Below are 18,642 nucleotides of genomic sequence, written 5' to 3' on the forward strand. Positions count from 1 at the left end.
AATGCTATTTATTAATTATTTAAACAAGTAAAACACAGTTTTTGACTTATTGATTATTCATCCATTATCCATTCTTCATTATTATTGACACTGTTGTTGTGACAACCACATCAAGGATTCCAGTATTCCACCAGGCAAGACAAAAAAAACTCCCATTTTCATCCAATAAAAGCACATCAATATTTATAAGATAAAATCATAACACTAATGCGAATACAAGATATTTTTGCCCAAGAAAAATGGGAGAACATGATATCCATAAGATGACAAATAAGAGTGTCAGTAGCCAAAAAAAGATCCAATAACAGTGTCAACATAGAAGCTATCAACACTATAATGGCCACTGTTCTAACAATACTTGTCAACATTTAGAGGTATTATCCATTTTGTCTTCTGCACTTAAAAGTGAAAGACCTATGGGAGATGTCAACTATGTAAAAAGAGGAAGTGAAACACCAATTATATGCCAAGAGGCCGGGATAAAATCAGGTTATAACTCGTAGTTTTTTTTATCAATAGGTTATAACTCGTAGTTGAGAATATATTGTGTCAAGTCAATATTCACAGCTTATTAAAATATTAGAAACAGGTTTTATTTTTCACTTCATAACAGGTGAAATAAAAATATATATCATGTGAGAGAAAGTAGCAAGAAATCTGTAACTGCAAACTGAAACTGTCATTTAATGAAAATTCCACAACAAGCAAAACAAACAGAATCTGCAACCAAATTTTATTCCACTCTAAATTCATTCATATACACACCTGTATGGAAAAACCTTCATCTTTATCTGCACAATGAAAAATAAATAGAAATATTCTTGGCCACTACCTCTAACACAAGTAGATACAAATCTTCACAGAGGCTTTCTGCGAAGAGGATAAAGTAAGATTGGGAAAATACCAACAGCTGACTCACCAACAGAACTAATTTATTTATATTAAATGACCTCAACCCAGAGAAGGGTAGGAGTGGAGCATACTGAAAGATCTCACTATGGCTTGAGAAGAGAGGAGAGACAAAGGGTGGTTAAATTGATACTATCAAAAGAAGATGGGGAGCTGCTACTCATTATTGAATCTCTTTGCAATGATAGGACGGACATCATCAGCATCAACCAGGGTCTCAAGGAAGGGAAGCAATGAAATTAATGCAGAGTCTGACGGATCATCAAACCAACTCTTAATTGGGATCCCATTATTCACTTGCAACCTGAAAACCTGAAACCATAAAAGGAGAGAACGAATTATTCAAAACAGGAGCTAATCATATAATAGACAAGATTCATTAAGCACTTAAACTACTAAAAACCTGAAATCCCTAAATTCCACAGTTCATTTCTTGTACTATGGATACACAGGAAAACAGAATGCTCAAACTCTAAATACAACGGTTGAAAAGTACCTCTCTAGAACCACTATACTAAAAGATCAGAGACACCAAATTGATTCTTAAATGGACGAGACAAAAGGACTGATTACTCTTTTCATACTAGCAAATAGCTGGGAAAGGATCCAATAGTGATTATGAAAAATGATTTTTCCGGTCAATGGAGTGCCTCCCAGCCATTTCAAAAGCTCTAGGGATCTAAGGGAGACACCCTCTCTCCCCTCTTGTATTTATATGTGCAACAGAAGCCTTAGCTTCTCTCATGAAGAGAACTTCAGAGGGAGGGTCTATTTCAGGTTTAGAAATGTGCAGGAATGGTCCAAAAACTACCTTCCTCCAGTTTGTTGATGATACTTTATTTTTCTGGACACTTCCACTTCACATCTTCAGCACTTATTGGAAATTCTGACTTGGTTCCAAATCGTTTCTGGCCTCAGAATCAACTGGGAAAGAGCTCTCTAATCCCAGCTGGACAGGCCCCAGATATTAAAAATTTGGCTAATGTTTTGGGTTGCAAGGTGGCTCAACTTCCATCATCATACCAACAGCCCCCATTAGGTGCCAAATCCTCAAGCTCCATATGTGATCCAATTATTGAGATATGTCAAAAGAACTGTACTCATGGAAAGCCAGATATCTCTCTCAGGGAAGGAAGTTAACCTTAATCAAAAGCACTCTTTCTAGCCTCTCAAGCCATTTCCATTAAATGATCCAAAGCCCCTTTAAAGGTTGCAGAGAATCTGGAAAAGATTAAAAGAGATTTCTTATGGAAGATGTGGATTGGGCTAGTATTTGTACTCCAAAGAAGTCAGGTGACCTGGGAATTTATTGCATCAGGAACCTAAACATTTTCTTTTATCAGCAGCAGAAATAAATCTTTTATTAAATCAGGAACAAAATTTACAATAATATGAGTAGCCTCGGCTACCCCATGATCTTTAAGACAATAGCAAAAACCTTTTCTTACAGTTAAAAATGAGCCCAAAATCAGTTCCCTCTATTGACCCCTTGCTTAGCAAAATGATCAGCTAAGCGGTTTGCTGATCTAGGGACCCACTGCAAAATCACCTGTATATCTTCTGAAAATCTTTTAAGTTTCTTAACCTCATTCCTGAAATACCACGGAACTTTCTCATTATCTTTTAGCCAGCTTATGATCACCTTTGAATCTCCTTCAACCAACAACTTCCTGATCCCTAAACATTGCTCTTCTAAGAAAATGGCACTGGAGATTCAATGCTGAAAGAAATAATTGATGGTGTCATCTGATTGCAAGCAAACATGGGCTATCCAATGGAGGCTGGGATGCTAATCCTGCTACCCATACCACCAACACTGCAGTTTGGAAGGGCATTCAGAAGATTCATGCTCACTTAGAAGGAGTTGCTAATAATCTGGACAATGGCTCTCAGTTGAGATTTTGGTTGGATTCCTGGCATTGTTAAAGGACCTTGGCCAAATCATACCCAAGTCTCTTCAATGTTGCCATCAACAAAGAGGCAACTGTGGCTGAATTATTCTCCATTGAGTGAAAATCTGGTACCTGGACTCCCATTTTTGGAAGGAACCTCTTTGATTGGGAAATTGAGAGTCTTGAGGGCATGATTCCCCAAGTCCAACAATATCAGCCAATTGAGTCTTGAGGAGGATAGCAGAAGTTAGAAGTGGGACAAGAAAAGGATTTTCTTAGTCAACTAATGATGCAGCACCTAAGCTCGGGTAACCCCTATTTCCCCTCCAGAGTTGTATGAACACAGAAAGCGCCATCAAAGGTTGCCTTTCTTGTGTGATCAGAAGTCCTTGGAAATTGTGTCACCAAAGACAAGATAAGCAGGAGAGGCATCCCTCTTACCTCCCCTAGCTGCCCTCTGTGTAATGCTCTTAAGGAGACTGCAGACCATCTCTTTTAAATTGCCCAGTGAGCAGACAGACTTACTTGAGTAATTTGGTGGTCAACCTATATCTGAACTCAGTTTTTCCTAGCACTGCTGCTGGATTCCTAAACAGCTGGTTCATTGAAGACCAATCAAACAATGGAAAAATTATTTGGGATATGCTACGGATGGAGAGGAATAGCAGAATTTTGAAGGAAAATCCTCGCAAATAGATGAAGTTACTTTTGGACTATTTGGAAGGAGAGGAATAGCAGAATTTTGAAGGCAAATCCTCGCAAATAGATGAAGCTATACATACCATGACAGCAAAGGTTCTCTCTTGGGAAAAAGCATCTAAGCTTCCAATTAATATAATATAGTTCTTACTGCAGGATTCTCCCCCATATACAGCCTAATTGTAATGGGTTCTCCCATTTCATACAAGTAATACAATATACTTTACCTTTTCTCAAAAAAATGATAATGATTTTTCTCCTTCGGAGTCACGATGACCAAAAGAAATTCTGATAGAAAATTATTTTCTGATCCCATATAACATTTTCTCTCAGTAAAAGCATTACAAGGTTGTTACAACTATGAAAATAGAGCATATAAATACTCACTTGATAAATAGAAGTCCATTGCATAGCAATCAAACAGGAGATGAAGATTTGTGAGGAGGGGAAAGGATGGGAAGGAAAATAATACCTGTGGAGAATTATCAATAATAGCAACTTTTGCTAGGTCAACTCCTAAAACCGTCAAGTCTTTAGTGTAGCTACCATCTGAAAAGATACATGACTCACGATAAGCACGTCGAGAAATAAGCTTCCTGTCTGGATCCAGTATATTCAAGAGTTGCTCGGCATATGTGCTTTGACTGGCAGTAAACACAATGACCTCAAACATCTCCGCAACTCTTTCCAAGAATGTCCGAAGGTGAGGCCTCTGCCGTACATAGACAGTATGCTCCTTCATGTTGAAATGAACTTGAAAGGTGAAGTCTGCATCATCACAGGGCTCCAGAGTAGAATGAACAAGTGTTTCTATACAGATGGAAAACAACAATAACTTTAGAAAAATTGGCATGCATCAAATATTCGCAAAACAATAAAAATAACAGATGCATTCAACCAATATGAAGCTCAGCTTGGGGATTATAAACTACCACAAAAAACAATGTCATAGGTTACAACACCCAGGATCCAGCAAGTGGTGGTGTTTGAATTGTGACATGTATTTTTGGTTCTTAATGCAAAATAAAGCACATTGCAGGATCCAGAGAATTGAAACCTATGAAAACACATAATATAGAAATCGCAAAGTTTAGGATACTCCCACTGATGCGTAGACGCTCTTAAATGGAAGATGTGTCTAAATTGAACACACGTTGAAGTCCAACACTAAAAAGATTCTTGAGGACACTTTCTATGTTGCATTTTCTTTTAATATCCTAGCTTATTTGACATAAGTGAACAGCCAATGTACAGGCTAAGAAAATTTTCAAATCAAACATTATCAAGTAACAAAGGCAACTTTCATAGATTAGTTAATAAAAAATGTGAACTATTTTAATAGTATATGCTTTTCCATAGATGTATCCGTGAGTCCATGTTTTCTCATCTTGCTTAGTTGGACTCTAGTCTTGAGCACACATCAGATTTCAACCCGTGTCTGTGTCCATGCTACATTGGATGCTCTAATATATGACTGAAATCCATGAAAGTGGTTCCAGAGCTTGTTCAATTTGTTTGCACACATCCAAGAGGAATGAATTTATAGATATATCATAGTTATAAGTGGAATTAATTAAATTATTTCAAAATAAAGTTAAGTTATTATAAGATAATAAGCAAACAAATAAACAAACCATTAACTATACACCAAACAAAAAATATCAAAAACTTCCTTACCATCCAAATCAAGTACTAAAGTGATAGGCTTCTTTATCCGGGATTCCTTGGGTAACAACATAGGCCACAGAGTTGGAACAACTTCTGGTAGATCAGGTAAATTTTTTATAAACAACTGTGGATCAAAGTATTCAACTTCGTCAGTGTCAACAGAGTGTGAACTAACATCAGGTTCCTGGGTAAGGGACTGTGTTTGATGGATCGCTAGATATAGACATCCATCATCTGAGCTCATCATGGCTTCTTCACATGGTTCACCATCAAGGTTATTGCTCATTTCCACAGTTTCCTCAAGGAAAGGCAATATCATGCATCCCTCAGCCATATCGAACATCAAACTTGAATCAGTATATCCATGGTTGAGGAATGGATTGGCTTCCATAATATCATCAAATTCTGCATTCCCATCATAGGTTAAACCAGTAAGACACCTATCAGAAATATAAAAACTTGATATGTTGCATGTTTGATAATCATCGCATGAGCCACTGCTTCCATCATCAGAGGCATCAGCTTTCAAATGTGCCATATCAGAACAATTGTCACTCCCTACTGTAAAATTAGGAAAGGGTAAGAAATACTGGATTCACTTTTTTTGCAGAATAATTGGTTATCATGAAACTTCATGCAACTATTTTTTATGTGATCACTTCATGCTTGATAAGAGATTTTAATATATGCAAAAATACCATGGAGAAGAATGGAAGACCATGAGAAAATCATCACAGGAGAGACAAAGCATATGGTTGAAAGCTCAGAGTTATGTTATATGTGAAGAGAACAAAAAAATCAAAAAAAAAAAAAAGCCAAGTAATTATTGATGCTAGAAGCAAAACAAAGAGCTCAACATGTGACAAAGGTTGTCTAAAACGAGAGCTAACTAGCAACAATCATAAGAAAATCAATGGAAGCAAGTTTTCTACCTAAAACGAAGCATCTGCAAATGATGAAATGGAATGAATGCCAAACAGAATCTACATGAAACAACTAAATGGTCTTCACAATTTACTAGCATTTGGCAATAAATGATTCATTTCAATCTTTTTATGGTAAATAAAAAAGAAAATTTCAATCATCATCACCCACGAAACCATAGAGATTCAAATCAGACATTCAGACTACAGAAATTTGGGTAGATTTATGGAGAAACTGCATTAGTTCTCCCTCTTTTTTTCATACCTCATAATTAAAATACAGTTAGATTTTCATTCAAAATAATTCCTCTTTTGGTTATTCTTGGACACATAAAGGGAGAAACTGTGTAGAATTTGCACTAGAACTGTTATAGTATGGATAATTTGGTTTCCAATCAATGGTCAATGGAAGAATCTCTAATAACAAGGAGCAAGAAGAAAAACCTATGGAATTCATCATGATGAAGGTTGCTTTCTGGATGATTACAAAAATGAGTTCAAAGGTGTTTCTTTGGATTCAATATTGAGAATCTGAGATATAGTCCTTCAGTGGATTTTTTACCCTTAGAAAACTACAGGTTATAGCTACATAGATGGCACCAGAGATGGGAATAATTAAACTTAACTTTGAAGAGTGCTGTCTCAGCAATACAGACCTACCATGTAGAAGTCCTTAGAGACCATTTAGCAACATCTCCATAAGATTTTCAGGGCTAGCACAGGAAGGAAGGTCCTTGAGGAGAGAGGTCCTTGCCTAGATTTAAAATTAAGTCATTTCCTTGAGGTGAAATGGACCAACTGTAGAAGAGAATTGCCAGGTGGTGAACTGGTTGTCTACAAGTCTGTAAGCCCTTGGCTCTAAGATTCTTGCTTAGAGAAAGAAAGGCATTTTTTCCCTAACCTTAACTGCCTGTTCAAAAGGACAGTGGACACCAAGATCAGAAAACAGTCTCGCTGCTGCACTAACAGGAGAAGGGATAACAAAGTAACAGGGTAATCCTGTCCTACCTTCCGATAAGCAGTCAGCCCTAAGCTGTTGTATGTCTTCTCACTTCAACTTTGTGAGATGTAGGGTTTTATAATAGGTGAAAACACCTCCCACCTGCTAATCTGCAACTTTTTTTGATCAATAGTCTCCTGCAACTTTGCGGCTGTTATTTGGGAATACTTTTTTTCAGATTTCAGTTGCAGGTGGCTGCCTCCAGCGATATTGAAGATATTATTTGATACAGCCTTCTTCTCACCAAATTAGTAAGAGGGGGGGAAATCCTTTGGAGATGTACAAGGGCAGCAGTTCTGTGGTGTATTTGGGAGGAAAGGAACCCAACACTTTTCAAGGACAAGGAAAGAAGAGTTAAATGCGAGATCATTGATGACATCAGCAGAAATTTGAAAAAAAGTGGCTGATTCTGCTAGTGGGAAGGAAAAAAATAGCTGTTTCATTGCAACCTCCAGCTATGTCCTTTGTCAAGTTGAACTTTGATAGTTGCAGCCTAGGCAACCCAGGCTTGTCAGGTGTTGGAAGAGTGAATGAAACGTAATTGCAATGTTTTCAGGTCCAATTGTGGGAGGAGATTCTACAAGAGTAGAACTACTAGTGGCGTTAACAAGGCTTAAGAAGATAAAACTAAACAATACTAAAGTAGACTCCAAAGGTTGTCACAAGGTGGTTGGAGACTAATCAGGAATGTTCATGGACTTATAGGCATATGGTCAAAAAATTAGGAGTCTAATCGGGCAGTTGGGAACAAATTGATAAAGAGCCAACCTGATCATTTGCATTGACCACTACAAAACCCAGGATGCCCCCAAAGATGCAAAATAAAGAGAAGAATGCTTCCTCTATTATCCTTTTTGTGGGTCATAATCCATGCAGTCAAACAAATAGTTCCAACCATAACATCTGCTTCAACTTCAGGACTCTCTAAGCATATGATTCCAAGTCAAATGTCTCAAGAAGGGAAATGGAAATGAATGAAGATTAAAGCTTAAACCAATGCTCACCAAGGCATACTGCCATTAAAACAAAATAGGCATCAATCTCACATGTTTTACAGTGTCACCACTCTCATGTTGATTCCACCCTTCCAACAGCACCTACCTCACCAATGATGCCTCCATTTAATGTTTGGATTCAGGATTTATGGTTTGCATCTAACATTACTTTAAAAGCATGAGTTCAGATTCAGATAGGAGGGATAGTAAAAGAAGTGAATATCAAAATAAACTTTTGCAATTGTGATCAGGACATGGAACCTTTTTATCTTAATGAACAATTTGAATTTGCTCAACAATGACAAAATCCAGTAAATGTCTAAAATTCTCTTTTGCTCACTCTGTAACACCTCAGAATCTTTCTTTTCTATATCAATTCTTTTGAAGATTCAAACACATGCTCTAACTTTATTCATCATTCAAAAACACGATTTGACATTTATTTTGCAAAAAAAATCCCCACAATTAGTTCTGAACCAATATAGGGTCAGGCAGGCTGTAAGCCAAGTTGTGGATCATTCAGCTGAGTTTTGGTTGGAACCAACATTGTCTGAGTTGTAAAATACTTATGTGAATATCCTCTTGTCCTTTAAGTGGAGAATACTTGACTTTTTTTTTATTTTGAGAAAGGTTAACTGAGTTTTATTAAAAGTTAACTGAGAAAAGTTAACAGTGTACAAGAGCCAATAGAAGGCAGGAACATAACTAAAGAGGCAAATAACTATCAGAAAACAAAGATACTCTATGGGCTCCTGATTTGGCTAAGCTTTCAGCTACAGTGTTAAGTTCCCTGTGAATCCAGACTAGCTTCACATTCATAGAAGCCAAAATATCTCTAGCTTCAGCCAGCAGGTGGGCAAGCCTCCAAGGATGATGCCATAATTATAAAGTTCAAGCTACTCCACAGTATGCACCAAACAATTCTATAGGTGAGGGAACATGCTAATTAAATAGCTATTGACTAACAGGAACATTGAGTACGTATAGGTTTTTTTTCTTTGGAGGAAAAGAAAAGGCTTTACCTGTATAGCTTTGAAAATTTGGTTTATAGTTAACTTCATCAGACTGCAAAATAGGTGAGAAGATTGTTTCCAAGTTTGATGGGCATGTGGCTGGTAGAATCTCCTGCAATTCAAGTAACAAAATTGTCACTGCATTAATTAATATAAAAGCCTGAATGACCAATCTCAATGAAACAACGGCTTAAACAAGGAAACCAGATCTAATTACTGGAAAACAAGTAAGCTAAAGCAAAACCAAGATGTAGAAATCAGTAGATGTTAGCAAAAACAACAGATAACTAACCTACACATAACAGTACCAATATAACATTTTGACAGATCACACACTTTTTTTTTTCATTCTTTGCTTTACATGTTATCAGGAAGGTTGGTCTAGGCTGAAATAAATCTTCAATTAATTATATCCTTCAAGGTAATTTTCAAAACTCCCTATAAAATAGATATATAATGCCTCAGTTAAGCAGGTATAAACAGGATTTGATGTCTTCAATACCATGAATCAGATGGCCTAGAAATATAACTGTAGGATGATATTAATATCCTGGATCAGTTTCCTGAGTCAAAAAAAAAAAAGAAAAAAATAGAAAGATAATTGGGAAGTGAAAAAGTCAGCAAAACTAATGCAGTGAAAAATAGAATCAATCATGTGTATTGAAAGTAAATGTACAACCAAAAAGTGTCATTATTTGATCCATTGTTCAAATTTTTTCCTTATCAATAGTGTGAAATGTGTTCATTTCAAAGTAGAACCATACAACCCAGGAAACTTGTAGGGCAAGTTGATACATGCAGCTCAAGGATGACTTATTGAAAAAAATTGCAATGAATTCAAATTTGGAAGCCCTTCTCCTGGACCACGTAGTCCCCATTCAAAAACATTTTTGTTCACACCTTCCCTTGCCAGCATGTCTGCTAGGTTGTTCACATCCCAAGTTATCCATTTGAACAAGTGGTTCATGTTGATTATGGGCAATTTGGTTTATCTTAAACGATGTATGGGATTCCAAGGGCCTTCTGATGTGAGCAGAAATATTGAAGAACCAAACTAATCATTCACTTGACCCACAATGTACCATATGAGCACAAATTAGGAAAAAGACATGTAACCCTGCAGTATCGATGCAGCACACCAACTCAAGCTCAAAGAAAAGCTTGACCACCAAACCCTTCCACTGTGTGGTTATTACACAATAAGAAGTCCATTTACCATTCCTTTTGTTTATTTAACAAAAATAATGTAGGCATATCATTTGTGACTTGCGAACAGAGTATTCATAACTTCATGACAGTGAAATAAGCAATCACTTTCCAACAAAACAATTGTCATATAAATAACATATGATTGAACGGGGAAATGTGTAATCTCAAGATGTTAAAAACAAACTAAACAACTTTCATACAACAATATTCAGACATGTTCAAAAAACAATACATAATTAATTCCATACCTCTCTTTCAATAGATGCAGAATCAGTTAATGATGATGATGACCTTTGTGACCTAATGGCTTCCTCATCCACTAATTGTTGATGCTCAACAGCTTCATCACTTCTAATTTTATATGAAGGTACTTCAATGCTGGGAAAAACTGCAACAAGAAGTAAACATTAAAAAAGAGTACAAAATTTCGTGGGATGCAACATTCCCTTCATAATTAGGAATTAAGTTCATACTGCACATAGAAATTAATAAATGAAAACAATATGATGAACAGAGTTAAATGTTATGGAAAACAAACTTTTGAAGAGAAGAATATGGTGATTGAACAGGATAGAAATTTTGAAGCAAGTATGAACTAAAAAACACGATACACTACAGAGTACTCTTTTAAAAACTATGGAAGCTCTGTGATCTATTTTCATGATGCCCACTGAAAGATATCTTGCAAGAAAGACAAAACATGTAATTTCTTACCATCTTGGCAATCTTCAATAGAACTGCCCAACTCAGCTTCTTGTTGAGACATTCTGACCTGAAAACATGAATCCTTGGATATTTTACTTGACCGTTGACAGACCCGAAGCCCATTTCCATCTTTTATACAGCCTGTTCTTGACTTGGCCTTCATTTTTAGTGCCGGCATTTGATCTATGCTTGTGGATATACCAAACAATTAATTCAAAAATGTCAAATCAAAAATACGACCTCTATACACGTTTGCATCCAATCTGCAATACAAAGTGTTTTACCTTAGTAATCAAATAGATACCAGAATACAGGAACACCCAAAGGAGCAATGGTATCACTAGAAAAGGAAAAAAAAGAGGGAGAACTACAAGTGGGTCAATAAGATACAGTAGCATGGAACCTTTATCATGTAAAGATAGATATGTCATTTGAAAAGATACAAAGTCAAAAATATCCAAACAAGTGAATATGTTGGTCAAAGATATGAAGCCTACATGACACATATGGTACCATTCTAATTGTAGCCAGGAGAGAAGAAAGACAATAGCTGATGGCCAAAATATCCTAGCATCTGAATAAATTGGCACATAATATGAACTTGATTTTTTTATTAATAACAGAAACAGAATTCATTAATTATCAAAGAAAAAGAAACAAATAAGAGAACCAACAGGAAACAATGTTACAACCAAGAAAAATTCATTAATTAGCTCTCCCTAAAGAGGAAACAATGTTACAACCAAGCCCGATATAGTTGGTTCCTACCCACCCCATGTTTAGTCAAAGAACCAACAAAAGAATTAGCATCTCTTTTAACCCATTTTAGAGTAACATCCATCCCTTGCAGCAACCACTTGATTCTTCTCCTCATAGATGTAGCCCCACCAACCCACATTCTCTTCCTTTTGTAGCCAGCTAATGACCAACTTTGAGTCTCCCTGAATTGGTGGCTTCCAAATGTTCAAATCCTTGCCTTTTTGAAATCTCTCCAATTACAGCCAATAATTTAGCTCTCAAAGCATCACCCACCCCAATATGGCTAGAGTAAAGGGCAATAATTTCTCCTTCCTCATTTCTAAACACTCCTCCAATACTTAAAGGACTCAGATTTCCTTCACTGCTACCATCAAAATTCAGCTTAATGAATCCCCTACTACGTGGGGACCAAACAAGCCTAAGACTCTCCTTGAGATGAGCAAAATCAGGAAGTTCCTTCCACTTCCTCATCAAATCACCAACTGAAATATCCTCAAAGAACTTCAGGGTCTTCACCTAATGAACCCTTTTATAGTTATGGCATCAATTAGTGCCTCCCTGTTCCTTTCTTTTTCTTTAAAAAAAAATCTTTGATTTCTCTCCAAGGAATTCTTCCCCTTTTCTTCAGCCCTCCAACAAAATAACAAACTCTGAACGAAAGATTGAGGGGTCCGCTTGCATCCAAACAAAGAGGCAAACCATTCCAAAATTGAAGCAAATGGACAAGAGATTTATAAGTGATAGCAAGACTCACCGTTGGCTTTGCAGAGATGGCACCAAAAAGGGGAAAGACACCAATTAGGTCTTTTTCTTCAAATACACTTCCCAGCAAACACCACCAATCCTAGGTGGAATAGGATTGCTCCAAACCTCCTTTACAGGAAAGGGCATAGGGGTGCTCACAATTCGGTTAACCAAACTGTGGGCTTAATTTTGAAACCAAACCCATTCATCAAAAAAAAATTTGAAACCAAACCGATATTACCGGTTTCTGGAAAATCGATAACCGAAATCGAACCAAACCCAATTGGTTAACTGGTTACCTAGTTCAGTTAACCATCGGTTTGGTTCGTCGATTTTTTTGTTTTTATATTTACAATATATTATAAAAAATTATATAAGTATATAATAAAAAACTAGAAATACATATAAAATATTATATTTTAAATAATAAATAACAAATATATTACAAATAAATATATATATATTTATATATAATGCATATTTATTAATTTATAATATATGGATAATATAAAATATATATGAAAAATATATAATATACATATAATATATAGAAATATATGTATACCAATCGGTTCAATTAAACATTGTTTTTTATATTGGTTAACCAAAACCGAACCTATACCTTTGGTTTTTTAAAAATATGGAACCAAATCCGAATCGACTGTTTTGGTTAACTAGAACTTTCAATTCAGTCTCATTGCTTCAGTTCGGTTTTTCGGTTTCTCTTGCTCACTCCTAAAAGGGCATACCCAGACTAACACTCGGCTGAATTAAATGCACAAAGACTAAGGCACAAGTAAAGGAACTTGAGGATGAAAGGGTCCAAATTCGGCTGGACCCTCTTGAAGGGTCCAACACCACTCTATCAAGATCTTGAATCAAGGTCATGATAGTGTTGGTTTCACCCTCATGGAGGCCTCTTCTAAAGCCCAAATCCCAATTCAGACCAAACCATAATATGAACTTGATACAAGAATATATAGTATCCTATCTGGATTCAGATGAGTAGGAGAAAATCAATGGTTTATAGCAACAGCAACAAGGAAAGTTCATCATTTCAGAAGCATCGTAAATATATAATAACAAGACAAAATCTATCAGGTTGGGATGCATCTGTTTACACATTGCAATTAGGAAAACATAGAAGGACAACAACTGTTGTGATGAAACCAATCATACTAAAAAAATATTTCACAACTTGAAAATACAAGACAAAAATATCTGTTATGAAACCGTTATACTAAAAAGAATATTTAACAACTTTGGTTTATTTACATCCAGCATAGAACATAGTTGTCAAGGCGATGCCTAGGTGACAAGGAGCCCTTGGAGGTTCGCCTGGCCTAATTGCCAAACAGTTTTGTACATTGTTTTGTAAAATACTTTTATATTCTTAATTTTTTGAGATTGCAATTACAAAATAGACATTATTAAACTAAAATATTCATTTTGTGTGTTTACTTTCTAATTTCTTTTTATTATTTTCTTATTTATTAGGGTTTAATCAACACAAACATTGCTAAATGCTCTATTTTCTTCTTCTTCTTTTCCTATAACAAAATAAGGTCTTTTTATTTCTTTTGAAGGGCTAAACAATGGGGGTGGCCCATCCCCCAACCCAGGTGCAAAAGGGATACGATCCCAAGTCTCCACTACGACCAGCAAGATACCTTATCAACCAACTGGTTGGCACGTACTATAACAAAATAGGGGTTCAGCCCCCATATTTTTTGAATTTTCTTTTCTTTCTTCTTTTTCTTATGAATATGTTGATTTTCTATGCTTTAATATGAAGCTTATACTTTTCTTATGAAAATTATGGATAATTATCAAGGAAATGTGGTTGTGGAACCTAGAGAACTACCATAGGATATATGTTTTTCACTTAAAAAAATCCATCACCTAGGCAGGCACCTAGACAACAAGGCGCTCCCCTGTCGCCTAGCCTCACCTTGGCACCTTAAAAACTATGGCATAGAAGGCCATCAACAGCACCCATAATTTAACAATTGATATGGCATTAAACAGAATGGACTAGCGAAACTTGATTCATATAGTTGGGATAAGGCTTGGATGATGGTGATGATGGTTATTTACATCCACTTTTAAATTGCTCAATAAACTGTCTGTGTTGAGCTTGTTGGCTGGTCCCAAGCCCGGATAAAGGAGTAAGGTTGCATCAGGTTGGCAACCACCATTAAAATCCTCGCCACACTCTTATGAACATAGATTGTGAATTGTCATTTCGTGCACTGAAAAATAGAATGCAATAGGATACATGTAGCATGCCACATATAGTTGGGACAAAGTTAGTTGATATTTGAAAGAATTGGCATGAGGTGGTGATAAGCTCATCAAAAAAAAAGGAGTTGGTTTGTGCTCCTTGGTCACCTCCAATTGATGACTTTATTAAACTAAATTTTGATGGAAGCAATCAAGGAAATCCAGGCCCATCAGAAGCAGGAGGGGTGTTTACAAACAAGGATGGACAAATCGTTGCTTTGTTCTCAGGACTGGTGGGTTTGGGGGACTCAATAAGGGCTGAGCTTTTGGCAGTAATTTAAGGGTTGCAGATAGCAAAAGATTTGAGTCTGAACAAGCTGATTGTAGGTGATTCCAAGATAGTGGTGGGGTGGTTACATAAGCCAAACACTGTTATTTGAGCGTATAGAGATGAAACATGACAGTGGGGATACAATGGGAGAGAAGATCAGCCAATGGGATCGCTGATTCCTTAGCTAAGCAAGGAATAAATAGGGGTGACTTGTATTGGTCTAAGTTGTAATTGCTTTCTTGTTTGTGTTTCTTGCTTTTCTTTGTTGAGAGGTGCACCTCATGCCTCTCTTTGGGATGCTTGTAGAAAGAACAATCTAACTAATAATATCATTTCCCCTTTAGTTACACTCTAAAGTTTTTATCATTAACATTTAATTTTAATGAATAAATTTAGAAGAATATAAAGATCAAACATATCCTCCAAAGAGTTAGGGAGCTAGGTAACTCAAGACCTCAACAACCCTAGGTTGACAGATATCAAAAATTACCATAAGATTACAACTGTTTCCCCTGGACCCAGCATCCCCAATTTCATTCTCTCTCATTGACTCCAAATCTGGTTAGGCTGTTTGCCAGTGGGAAGAGAAAGAGGAGTGTTGTACCTTTAAAGATGAAGAGATAAAAAAGAAGGAGAAAGAATATCACACTATTACCCATAAGTACAATAAACTCTTATTGCATTAATTCAACTCAGTTCCAATAATAAAAATGACCATTTATGGACTCAACATAAGGGTTCTAATCTCCCTTCATAGGCTCAAAGTTATACTTAAGAAGTTCACTCAGAACAACTAACAACTTTTAATTGCTTCAAAACCAAGCAAAACCAGTAGGTAATACATATAGCCACTCAAATAAGGACTCTAGCCCATTAAATAACTCTAATCACTTTACAAATCCTACAACAACTAGAGAAATCAAAAACGACTCAAAGAAAATAAACATCCAAATCTTGTCACATGTTAACACCCTATTAGTAAAATGACCATAACTCCCTCAAAATGCATCTTAGTCTTATTTGGATAGATAACTCAACCACCAATTAATGATACCAAAATCATGCAAAAGACAAGTTTTGATCCCTGAAAAATATACTTAAATAAAAAAATGGCATGAACTAATTTGACGGTTTGACCCTTTAAAATGCCTAAACCCTATCCCTGAGAAACTAACAACTAGAAATTAAATAAGAGAAAAGTCAAAAATATGAAAATCCATAAGACCCAGAAATTATGAAATTGCCACTAACACAAGAATATTAAGAAACTTGATTTCTTCTTCAACAGTATCTTTCCTTGCTTCCATGCCTACATCTTCTGTGGCTTCCCAAAAGGATCATCTTTAGTTTCCCATTTTTTTTATAAATCTTCTGTTTCCCATTTTCAAAGATATGAAAGCCAATATCAACCAAACCTCAACTTTTGTTTCAAGTTCCTATTTAAACTGATTGTAGCTTCTTGTACTTCCCTTCTCTGTCTTCCTACTTGTGAATATACAGAAGAAGTTGACAGATCCCTCATAGAGAATTGTTTTTCTATTGACATCAGACCTTTTAAAAACTTGAAACCTAATATTCCCAATGAAGGAGAATTAAAACAAATCTTAAACTTATCCATCAATTGCATGAGCAAGAAAATAGCCTCAATAGTTAAAAGTTGACCCCTCAAATAAAAGTACAAGTTGTTTTTCCATTTTTTTATTACCTATATAAACAAGAACAACACATAGAAATTATCTTAATGCACTTAAGCTTTCATTCTTTTCTATGATTACTCCACCAGCATGTCTTGATCACTGTCTCCCAGGATCTCATAGTGTAACAATGTAACCCATAAGTTTGATGCAAAATACTTGTCACAATGCTGCACAATTTCTTTACACATGATGTATATAATGTTTAATAGGGATTATACTGTATGATCCGCTAATGAGCTTCCTAAGATCATCATCTAGGAATTCTGAAAATATTGCTCAAGTTACTTGCAAATCATAGTAGTTCATAGGGAAGAGGATAGTAGGAGAAATCGGTGTCAACTTTGAGAATTGTGCAAAGAAAACCAGTTCTAGAATCTCGTGCAAGAAGTGGATGAATTTGTAAAACCGCATAAAAATTACTCATTTTTAACAAGATAATAGAACATCTTTTTCTAATTCTGTTTACAATAGAAAATAGATTTTTAACAACAGTTGGAATAAAAACTTAAAAGTTATAGAAAAATACAAGCATATGAAGATTAAAAAGCTTCAAATCCTTTCTTCTGTTGCAGAAGCAATTTTCCTAAGCCCATAACTTCCAAATGATAGATTGGATTTAAACTTCAAAACTTGGAAAGAACAGAGTAACATAAATAAAATTCCCCTTGGAATTAGACCGTCAAACCCAAGTCAATCAGCCAAAAGATAGATTAACAAGCCCTTTAAAAGAAGATATTAAAAAAATATATTGCAATTAACCAAACAAGAAAATCAACCTATCAAAAAAATCAAACAAGAAAACCACAAAACACAACAGTTCCAAAGGAAAAGAAGAAAAACTAATTGGAAAAAAGAAAGAAAAGCTCAAAACCCAAACTAACCAAGAATAAATTAGAGTTCAGAGAAACCCAAAGAACAGCAAAACCCCCTACATAGAAGCACACCCTCCTTCGTGGAAAGAAACCGGATCAGAAGAACAGAAGAACAGAAAAATCAAACTTTTCACGAAAGTACTCCATGAAAAATCAAAGTCAACCAACAAATCAGTCTCAAAACAGATTCAACAACAACAGACTCAGATCACAAAATCACTACAATTAACAAAAGAAAATAAAACCCAATTCACCAGATAAAAATCAAAAGCAACCCACCAAGACAAATCTCACAAACAAAAGGAACGAACTCGCGAATTATCAACTGGGTGCTTAAAGAAACAAATAAACATCAACATAAACAAGAAATATGAAAAGAAAAATAAGAGTCAAATAAGATATTAGCATAGCTACCAAAGACAACGAACACGGAATATCAGAAGAATCTTCACATACCTGTACCTCTTCTCTCTCTCCCCTCTTCCTTCTCACTCAGCTGAAACTGAGAAGAGAAAGGGCGAAAAAAGGGTCTAATCAAGACCCATCAACTTACACTTTTTGAGCTTCGAACCGTCTTAGAGAGAGATGAGAGAGGAGAGAGAAAGAACATGTTGACGTCCAGAGATCCCACGAACGGCTCGGATACGATCCCTTAGTAGCTTTGCCTCATCAGTCATCACCAATAGAATCTGGACGCGTCCATTCTGAATCCAGCTTGACACTACACCCGGACACGTGCGCGGGATCGCGGAATGAGAGGAAGCTTGATAGACGGCAGAAAGCCGAACTGCCGTCGACTTGTCGGCGCCCGAACCGAAACTCCATTGACTTCCGGCGGGCCCCACCAGAGTCAGTGCTGACGTTTATCAGGTCCACCCAATCATCAATCCGGACCGTCTACTGGGTCAGCTGAATCTCTGGTGGAACCATTCCATACCCTAGCCACTGAGTTGACTTGACGACTTGCTTCATGACAACAGAAAAAAATCAGTTAGTTGTCAAC

The 18,642-nt window shown here is 36.1% G+C and overlaps 1 protein-coding gene across 3 annotated transcripts; it reads right to left on the reverse strand.

The window, feature by feature from the left end:
- Window positions 1–711: 711 nt before the first annotated feature.
- Window positions 712–18,256, reverse strand: LOC104590452 (uncharacterized). 3 transcript variants are annotated; one of them, XM_010249122.3, is made up of 7 exons: window positions 18,096–18,256; window positions 11,023–11,276; window positions 10,557–10,696; window positions 9,109–9,211; window positions 5,178–5,729; window positions 3,973–4,310; window positions 712–1,221 (listed from the first exon to the last, which is right to left on the reverse strand). In XM_010249122.3, the coding sequence occupies exons 2-7, from the start codon at window positions 11,189–11,191 to the stop codon at window positions 1,066–1,068; spliced, it is 1,458 nt and encodes a 485-aa protein (XP_010247424.1). In that variant the 5' UTR covers window positions 11,192–11,276; window positions 18,096–18,256; the 3' UTR covers window positions 712–1,065. The 3 variants fall into 3 exon arrangements, with proteins under 3 accessions (XP_010247424.1, XP_010247427.1, XP_010247426.1); XM_010249125.3 differs by having other exon boundaries at window positions 5,178–5,573; window positions 18,096–18,254; XM_010249124.3 differs by having other exon boundaries at window positions 5,178–5,726; window positions 18,096–18,254.
- Between the last annotated feature and the right edge of the window lie 386 nt (window positions 18,257–18,642).

This window comes from Nelumbo nucifera, chromosome 3, assembly GCF_055504915.1.
Source record: "Nelumbo nucifera cultivar China Antique chromosome 3, China Antique-T2T, whole genome shotgun sequence".
In the NCBI taxonomy this organism is placed as follows: Eukaryota; Viridiplantae; Streptophyta; class Magnoliopsida; order Proteales; family Nelumbonaceae; genus Nelumbo; species Nelumbo nucifera.